The sequence below is a fragment of the Temnothorax curvispinosus genome, unplaced genomic scaffold (assembly GCF_003070985.1).
Source record: "Temnothorax curvispinosus isolate PA1 unplaced genomic scaffold, ASM307098v1 QBEX01011856.1, whole genome shotgun sequence".
Taxonomy (NCBI): Eukaryota; Metazoa; Arthropoda; class Insecta; order Hymenoptera; family Formicidae; genus Temnothorax; species Temnothorax curvispinosus.
The window spans coordinates 72,719-82,437 of NW_020221636.1; the positions used below are offsets into that span (position 1 = coordinate 72,719).

At 41.3% G+C, this 9,719-nt stretch overlaps 1 protein-coding gene and 1 pseudogene across 1 annotated transcript; both read left to right on the forward strand.

Annotated features, from left to right (window-relative positions):
- The window catches only part of LOC112461848, a 60,564-nt pseudogene extending 58,774 nt beyond the window's left edge, over positions 1 to 1,790 (forward strand).
- A 5,496-nt stretch (positions 1,791 to 7,286) lies between these two features.
- On the forward strand, positions 7,287 to 9,479 carry LOC112461849. Its single transcript, XM_025027256.1, has 3 exons — positions 7,287 to 7,426; positions 7,631 to 9,212; positions 9,396 to 9,479. The coding sequence occupies exons 1-3, from the start codon at positions 7,287 to 7,289 to the stop codon at positions 9,477 to 9,479; spliced, it is 1,806 nt and encodes a 601-aa protein (XP_024883024.1).
- The last annotated feature ends 240 nt before the right edge of the window (positions 9,480 to 9,719 follow it).

Genomic DNA, 9,719 nt, shown 5'->3' on the forward strand with positions numbered 1-9,719 from the left:
AGTTTTTCAATGTTCATATCGAAAAGACGTTATATATTGCCAGTCACAGTCGATTTAAATTACTTTAATTGAAAATAGAAAATATCGCTATTTTCAGGTGCGTGAGGTCAAAAAAGACTTCAGATGGGTGGCAAGAGTTAATAAAGAGATAAATGACTATTGTTGTTACGCATACGCAACGAGTCGGACGTTATCTGTTATCTGTCTAGCAACAGCAGAGATTATTACTTAATTAGGATAATTTTAGGATCAGTTTCACGGGCGGCCTCTATATAATGGCCACTTAATTGTCACGAAAAGCTTAAGCAGTTAGACACTAAAATCATACATTGTACACGTACGTGTGATAATTTTATATAACGTGCACACGTGCGCATTATGCCGTTATTTTCTAAACTGTATTTATTAAACGCGTGCGTTAATCTTTCAAACGTGCTTTTAGCCGTTTGGCGCTATCCTTCAATACAAAAAGAGAAAGAATACAGGAAGAATCAAAAAAAGAAAGCACAGTTCAAATGTCACGCTACAGGACCTAAGGAAATTGTATATAAAAGCCTCGTCGTGCATATGGTCTTGTCAAAAAGAAGTTGACGTCCAAAACAACCAAGTACTCTAAGTTGTACGAATCGCCAAAGCCATGTCATCCAAGGTATTTGTGGTGTTTTTAATGGTCAGCATCGTCGGTTTGATTGTACCGGAAATTTCAGCTGCGCCAACGAGTGAGTAACTAAAATCCTCGTGCTTACAATTCGCTGTGTGCAGAGAGACTAGTGGTGCCACGATTGGTGAAATATCGCACATTTGACGTATATAAACTGTCGTTAGATAACTTAAATCTTAATTTTACTGATGAAAAAATTGTTGTTATATTATATACAAATCAGTTGAAATAGATTTTTGCTATATTTGTTCTAATATAAGTTAATTTTTCTCTGCAGATTTTTTGCAATAAGCCTTATCATACAAACGGGATTCGGGCCCATCACTCATGACATTGAATTTAATCCAAGTGCAATATTAAAAAGAAAACCCTTAGCAATATCGCATATAGTTTGCGTTGAAGAATTGCGCAGTGCAAATATAAGTCATTTAATAAGGTGCAGTATGAGACTGCAAACGTCTGTCAATGCTTTTGGAAATGAACAAAATTTAATATCTTCTGTGAAATACATATTTACACGAATGCATGCACACAACAATTTAAGTTTCTCTTTCGTAATTTTTCCATTACGATGTACTAGATTATTGGAAAATAATAACTGTCACTCCAGCAAATAATGCAAATTTCGAGCGCCCTATAAGTCCTACTTTTCCGCTATAGTATACCATCGCACGGAGCGAATTAAGTATTATTCACCAATCGTTTAAGCTATGCTCGAGCGAAATATATATGTATACAGTTGTCTAGAAATTAATAATTTTGTTTTTATTGCAAATAGGTCTTGATCGGAAATGTGTACTGGGCAAAAGTTATCATACTAACTGTAATATTTGTTACTGTGATGAGGGCACAGAAAAATGCACCAGGGATTACTGTCAGGTGTTTGATCCAAATAGAGGGCAGATGGTTAAAGCGCAAGAAATTTCGGCGCCCGATGATTTCTGGGAACAACCCGTTGAACAGACGACACTTCCATCGCTTTGGGATCCCTGGGAATGGGAATAATGAATGTAACCGTCACTGAGAAAAATGTCCAACAATTTTAGTCGAAAATAACCGAATAATTCTGTATTCTAATAACATATATATTAAATATGTTTCTTGTTTGTAACTTTGCACTTAAATACCTTCTATTCCTTTGTTCTTTAAATTAAAATTCTTTTAATCTTGTAAAATTATTATTATTATTTCTCTTTCTGCTTAGCGCTTAATTTAAAGTCTTTATTTTTCTAAAAGCATCCAGTTTTAACAAAGATATAAAATATAAAGTAACGCTTATTATTTATTTAAGCATATTCTTTGCAAATAAATTCCAGCATTATGTTGCAATACACAATTATTTTGTATTTCTTATTGTAAATATGAAGCTATAGTAACGGAAGAAATAAGTCTACAAATGTTTATTTTTTAATGTATTCGTTGTTTTGTGATTTGACCTACATTTTATATCACTTTAAACTCAATTATCAAGCGAGAAACGTTATATCTAATGGATTTAATTAATCATATGAAACTCTTAATACATAGATGAACACTTTGTATAACACGATATAGATTACACTTGTATAGAACAAGCAATGTCTAATTCACAAAATTCATTTTCATGTATTGTGTAATAAATTCAAAGCGAGTAATTACTTGTTAAGAACTTGTTCCTTCACTTGTTCCTTGTTTCTTGTACCATTTTGTGCACATTCTTAGACTGCGACCCGATTCACACCTAGACGATGCTTTTGAGTTTTCTTGACGTTTCGCTTTTTTTATATACCCATATATCTATATCATTGTTCGTATCATCCTTACTTGAACTTGGACAGGTTATCCTACATTTATGTAGATTGTTTAAAAAAAATAAGAAATGCGAGGATATTTAGTTCTAATTATGCACCTTATATACTCTTTTGGAAGCCAAAGAGTTGCTTTAAAAATCTTAATATTCGAACATTTAGAAGCGAAAAAATATATATATAATGTCTCTATATATAACAGATCTCTATATATACTTCTCATATAACAGGTATTACCTCAATTAATGATGCTGGTGACGACGACCATAATTGGTATCCAGTTTAGAACAAACAACAACGAACGTGAATTTAGAACTATCGAATCTGCTAGTCTTTATTTCAAAGGAAGATCTGAATTTCTCATTAGTTTTTATCTGAAATGCAGTTGGATACGAATATATAATCATCATATCCTCTAACTATTCAATGACTCTTATAGCTAAATGTTCTCGATGTTCCATAATTTTATAAATATAATTGTACTTTTAGTTCTTCTCAGTAGCTGTAAATTTATATTTATCAATCTTTTACCATTTAATGTGTACCTTGACGATATATCTTAATTACTTGGTATGATTCTTACAATTAGCTCATTGCAAATGAGGAAAAAGATGCCCATTATAGTGAGCACTAATTGTAAGTGCAAAAGTGCCTAAATTAATCTGTAGGTTAATTTAAGCAACTATCGCAATAGCCTTGCGCAATTATAATCGTCCGTAACGTTTCGACATTGATATGCTAGCGGCCAGCGCGACGCGACGTCGCGACGCAATAACGTAATCCGTAGCGTCCGAGAAATAATGGTTGCCCAAGGAATAAAAGCGACTGTTTAGCGCGACTTGTCGCAAAGAAATTAGGTCTCGGTTTTTTCTAATTAAATCATATGCACGACGATTAATATTAAAAATATGCTAAATGTTATACAAAATCTTAACATCAAATGCCTTTTGTAAAGTAGTGTACAGAGTACTTGAAAAGCTACAGGATTTTATTGAAACGGCTGAACTAATCTATTTAATTTGAATGAAAAATCAGCCATAAATGAATCTAAAACTTGTCTTTGGAATGGCACAACCACACACATTAATTGTAAAGAATTAGAATTTAATTATTTTTTAGTTGATAATAATATTAATGTTGCTCTTATTTCCGAAACCTGGCATTATTCTAAAACTAAATGATTATAATATAACCTTTATTGGTCATAATACGACGTGAGGGAGTTCCGCTCGAGCCGTCGTGCGAGTCGGACGTGTTCTGCCTGCGCTCGTGTTCCCCCTCTTTGATATTCGTCTGTAGAGCATATATGTATAGTGTCGTTTTGCCGCGATTATTTTTTCGCGGTCCCCAGCTATTCGGGAGGGTTGATTTTCTGAATTATTGCTTCCCCCTCGGAGGGGGAGCGTTCCCTTACTTTGTAAGGATGAATATCCAGATATCGGATAAACCCGTGAATTCGAGCGTCGATGTGCGAACACAGAGAAACGACACCCAGTGCAATAAGAGATACAAAACGAGTGTCTCTCTGGAACAATTTGACGAGTTCACGAAGGAATTAACGCTTTAATGAACAGACGGAAATTAATCGGACTGGAATGGACAGTCGGTGTGACACCCCTGTGCTTCAGAGGGATATGGATATTTATACAGGACGAAACGAGCCATCCGGTCGGGAGGATGAGATGGACGTAAATATGTATCGGGTGGAAAAAAGGAAGCGTGACACGGAGGACCGTGAATTTTTTGTACACAAAACGGCCCCGCTGACGAATTGCTTAACGACGGGCGACAAGAATAATCAAGATGACCATGTTATTGTAGTGAGCGATCACGTGAATACGGGCGGTTCACCGCGTGAGACCACCGTGAGATTGTTGCCGTCTGCTTTGGAGAGGGAGATATATGTTATACGTGACCACAAGCTATGTAAATGTAGGGATAATCCGGAGATTCAGCGATTCACGAGATTCGATAATAAACATTCAGGTAAAGCCAGAATTAGTATTAAACTCGCACCTGAACATTCCACGACTCGCAAGGGCATAAATAAAACTAAAATTTGGATGATCTTGTTAGATTTACAAATCTGTCCGATCTCAGTGGATATGCTTAACCATTTTACAGCGGAAGCAGTTTTTAAAAAAGCGGTTGATGCTAACCGTGCGCTTGATTTAATTGATGGCATGCATGTTCCTAAGATTAAGGCTTTTGTAGAGCAACGATCTGTTGTTTGTAAAGGAGTCGTTTCAGATTGGCCGGCTGAGATTCCGGAGCTTTGGGATGCGATGCAGGACAAGTCGGATGTTATTAAAATTGAAAGAATGTACCGAAGAAAGTGGGATGCGGTTACGCAAAAATCGACTCTGGTGGCCTCGAGTAATATTTCTATAACCTTTAAGCTGGACAAAGTCAAGGATCTTAAAATTTTTCACAACGAAGTTAATTTAAGAGTAAGACCATTTATTCCACAGACTAGGCAATGCTTTAATTGCTTCAAGTTTGGACATACTAAAAATGCATGCAAAAGTGAGACGCGATGCATAGTATGCGGTGAAAAAGCGCATGGTCAATGTGAGAAATCTATATGTTGCTTCAACTGTGGTGGACAGCATAAATCCACATACCGTGGCTGTCCCGTGCATGGAAAAAATAAGAATATCAATATTATTATGGCCTACAACGGTGTTTCTTTTCTTAGTGCAAGACGGATCGCTGAGGGGGAAATTCCAATTCCAGCAAAGCCCTTGGACAGCAGGATTGACCCTGTGAGTTGGCCTGCCCTGCCTCTTCGAAAATCAGCAGCCCCGGATACATCGTATACTCGCGAGAGATTGGAGCGTGGTAATCGCTTCGGTGTACGAGGCGATCCCTCTAGATCAAGTACGAAGGAACGGTCAGTCTCTGGTGGGATTGGCAATTATTATGGCCAGTTTAATACACGTAAAGAGGAAATAGCGGGGGATAGGAGGGGTCTGGCCTTGGCCGCGACCCGCGGGGCTGCCTGGTCCCAGGTGGTGCGGCGCAAACCGGAGAGGAATAGCGAAGGCCGGGAATATGGTGCTGTGGAGGAGATTATTGAGAGCATTATGTTGTTAATGAGGAGGTTTCTCTCAGCAAGGGATGGCCTGATTGAGGCTTTGACAAATGAGTGGCAAAATCGTGTCCCTCCCCCTCCAAGCGGCGATACTGGTGTAGGAATCAGGAAAAAAACAAGAGATTTTAACAACCAAGGACAAGGAGGACAGTATACACGCGGAATGGGGAGAGATTCCCTCCCTCCCACTGTATAATTCAACCTTCTTTTGTGGAACTGTCGAGGGTATCAGAGCTGCAAGGAGGAACTGACGAAGCATGTCATGGAGTATGATGTTGTTGTGCTGACGGAGACTAGATGCAAAGGCCCGCGTAGGGTCTCCTTCCCCAACGTCAGGTCGGTGAGTGGCGCTAACAGATTGGGGAGTGGTGGCGTCTCTATATCTTTACGTACTTCTGTGGATTTTACTGAGGTGCCAATACGTGGTTGCCTGCCTGTTGGATACGACGTTGTTTGCGTTAGGACGAACAATCTCTCTCGAAATATTAACATAGTTGCTGTTTATAGGCATCCCAGCAAACCGATGGCTAGACACGACTTCGCACCCATCTTCAGTGCTGTTGGTATGAATGGCCTTGACACTATTGTTCTGGGTGATTTTAACGCTAAGAATGCCACATGGAACTGTCCTACTACGGATGCCAGGGGAGACCTTCTCTATGAAATTATGGATGGTGGGGGTCTTATATGTGTCAACGTGGACACCTGTTCTCGTGATGGTGTCAGGGGGCAACGCGACACTAACTTGGACCTATTATTTGGCACGAGTGGCATAGCCGGGGACATTTCTTATTCGCAGATCTCGGATTCGTGGGGTAGCGATCACCATCCTATCTCCTTCTCTTTCGATAGTACTCCCTTGATTTATGGGAAGACCACGAACCGTTTGTCCACAAAGAAGACCGACTGGAATCGATTTCAACAGGTGGTAGAATCGGAAATGAGAGAGAAGACTCCGCTGCTGCGGGGTCTTCTGGAAACAGATTTAGAGGCCTGCTATTCTTCTTTCATTGATATTGTCAAGAATGCTGTGGCTGTAGCCTCTGGCAGGAAGTATCCTACCCCTCCTACGAGGATTCCCCCGAACAAGAGGAGACCTTCGCATAAATGGTGGGACGGAGAATGCGACAAGGTCATTCGTATTAGAAGAGAGTCCCTGAGGGCCTTTAAGAATACCAAGAGCCTACACGATTGGCTTGGGTATAAAAAGGCGGCAGCTTCGGCTAGACGGGCCATTAAATTAAAGAAGAAAGCTAGTTTCGAGGAATTCTGCAAGGGGATTGACAGGTTCACGAGTCTCTCATACGTCTGGAAGACTATGCGCATCCTTAAGAATGCCAGAAGAAATTTGGAGTGGAATACTTGGCCCACCAGGAATAGGGAAGACGTGATCAGGTCCACTATCGAGAGCTTGGCCCCGTCCTTTGTTGGTGTGGAACCTGTATCCGATTTTGAGGAGTGCCATTTTGATGACGAGCTGGATGCACCGTTCTCTCGTGGGGAAATGGTCAGAGCTCTGGAGATGATACGGAAGGACTCATCTCCCGGTCTGGACGGCATTGAATACAAGACCATCAAGGCTCTCCCGGACAGCGCTAGGGACTTCCTGCTGGACATTTTCAACAGGGTGTAGTCTACTGGTTCCCTTTTCAGTGATTGGTTTAATTACCAAGTAATCTTCATTGATAAGGTGGGCTGTGAAAAGGTTAGGCCTATCTCATTATCCTCCTGTGTCGGCAAGGTGATGGAAAGGATTATCAATGAAAGACTGGTCTGGTGGGCGGAGAAAGAAGAGAAATTTAGCCCGTCGCAGAGCGGTTTCCGCAGGGGCAGGTCATGCGCCGACAACCTGGTGAGAATTGTTGCGGATATTAAGACTGCAATGTGCGTCGGGGAGTATACTCTGGCTGCGTTCCTTGACGTCTCTGTCGCATATGACTGTGTGGATTACGGGGTAATGCTGAGGAGATTGATAGCACTTGATTGCCCCCCCCCCGCCATAGCCAGATTCATTAGTAATTGGCTATACCGAAGAAAAGTTCGATTCATAGTTAACGCTTGCGATTCGGTGGATTGACTTGTTTACAGGGGGCTCCCGCAGGGTGCTGTCCTGAGCCCGGTATTATACTCTTTGTACACGCAGGGTCTGTGTGCGGACTTGCCGGAGGGTGTTGAGGCGGTCGAGTTTGCAGACGACATCGGGCTATACATCCGTGGACCGAACCGAGAGCGTAATCGACTCTTGCTACAACGAGCGATTAACATCATTGCTGACCGTTTACGCAGCATGGGACTCGATCTGGAGCCGAGGAAGACTGCGTTAGTAGAGTTTTCCAGGAGTGGATACATCGATAGACAGCTGAATATACGTATTGATGGATGTGACGTTCCCAATTACGGCGGTGCAAAATTCCTGGGTATCTGGCTGGACAACAGGCTGAGCTTCGAGCGTCAAATACAGGAACTAAGGGGCAAGGTAAACCGAGCAAATTCTATTATTAGATACCTCTGTGAAGTCTCTAGGGGGATGGAGGTAAATACTGCACTTATGCTCTATAAGAGTCTTGTAAGGTCAATTATTGATTATGGAAGCTTCGTGTTCTTTCCCAGAATGGCCTCCTTGCAGCTTAAATTGGAAAGGGCTCAGTTTTTTGGTATTCGTACGGCCCTTGGCTATAGGAACTCCACCCCCAACAATGTGATTGTTGCGGAGGCTAAAGTGACATACTTGAAGAACCGGGCTATGTTGCTGGGTGTCAACTTTGCCAACAAGGCTATTGCCCATAATCAAAATGGTTTATGTGATAAGATGCGTGCTCTACATGAGGGTGAGAATTTTGTACGGTATAGACAGCCTACGTATGGGTCTTCCTTGTTGTCTGAGATATGGAAAAGAGTTAATCGAACTAAGCATCTCATTGGTCCTGTTGAGAAATTCCCGGTCTTTAGCGGCTCGTACAGCACCCACACATTTATGCCTGCCGTTGACATGGACATCGGAGCGGGGAGAAAACGAGAGAGTTTCTCTGACTGTTCTCTTATCCAAAAAATTATTAGTAAATATCATTTGGGCCCGAACCTAGACATCTTCTTTACGGATGGCTCCTGTAGGGAGGCAGCGGTATCCACGGGAGCGAGTATTGTGATCTGCGATAAGATTAGTCTGCCCGGCCTTTGCTCTTCCTACACTGCGGAGGCCTTCGCTATTTGCTCTGCTCTTCGTTTGCTTTGGACACGCAAATATGTGGGTGGTAGTGAGATAATTATCTTATCTGATTGTCAAGCTGTTCTCAAGTCTATTAATAATAATCACCTAAATGTCCACAAGAATAAATACGTTACGGAGGCTAGAATATTGATTTACAAGTTGGAGAAATTTTGTGATAAGAAGATTGTACTCGTATGGATTCCCGCTCACGCGGGAATTCTGGGAAACGAGATCGCGGATGGATTGGCTAAGGAGGCGACGGAGGAGGAGGCTGATCCCACCATTGCGGTTCCGGTGGGGGATTTGCTGGCGCATGCGAGAAAAGAAGCATGGGAGTCTACACAAGTATCGATCGCTCGCGACGCTTTACATAAAGGCGCTTTCTATTTTGAAAAGTTTTATGATCGAGCTTCATCTGTACCGTGGTTCCGCAAAGTCAGAGCGGAGAGATATTTCGTTACGGTAAATCTGAAGAATAGTGGCCTCCTCACCGATTTCGTTCAACTTGGGCTCAATCGACGCGTTTTTGCACGAAACGACCGAATCTGGCAGAAAAAAATGTCGCTCCGCCCCGCGAAGCGAGATATTAACGGTTAAAGTTGACGACTATCAGGTTATGAGACCTGTCATACCGACGCGATGTAGCGACTGGTAGCGACCACGAACATGCCCTGCGGCCACATGCGCATGCTCCGTAGCCGCACGCGCATGCAAAAGAAGATCACGTGACAACTGTCTGCTTGGTAATAAGTACATATTTATGTGTACTTTTCACATACCAACTATTCTCTGCTTTAACAAATTATTTATGTTTTGTTAACTTAAACGCTTAATAACTGTAACAGAAATAATTTGTTAAAGCAGAGAATAGTTGGTATATGAAAAGTACATGTAAATATGAACTTTTCATATACCAACTATATATTCTCTGCTTTAACAATTTTATTTCTGTTTCGTTAACTTCAACAC

Coding starts and splice junctions, on each gene's coding strand:
- LOC112461849 (XM_025027256.1), top strand. CDS start 7,287: ATGGAAAGGATTATCAATGAAAGACTGGTCTGGTGGGCGGAGAAAGAA. Junction 7,427..7,630: donor GCGGATATTAAGACTGCAAT/GTGCGTCGGGGA, acceptor ACTTGTTTACAG/GGGGCTCCCGCAGGGTGCTG. Junction 9,213..9,395: donor CGGAGAGATATTTCGTTACG/GTAAATCTGAAG, acceptor GACGCGATGTAG/CGACTGGTAGCGACCACGAA.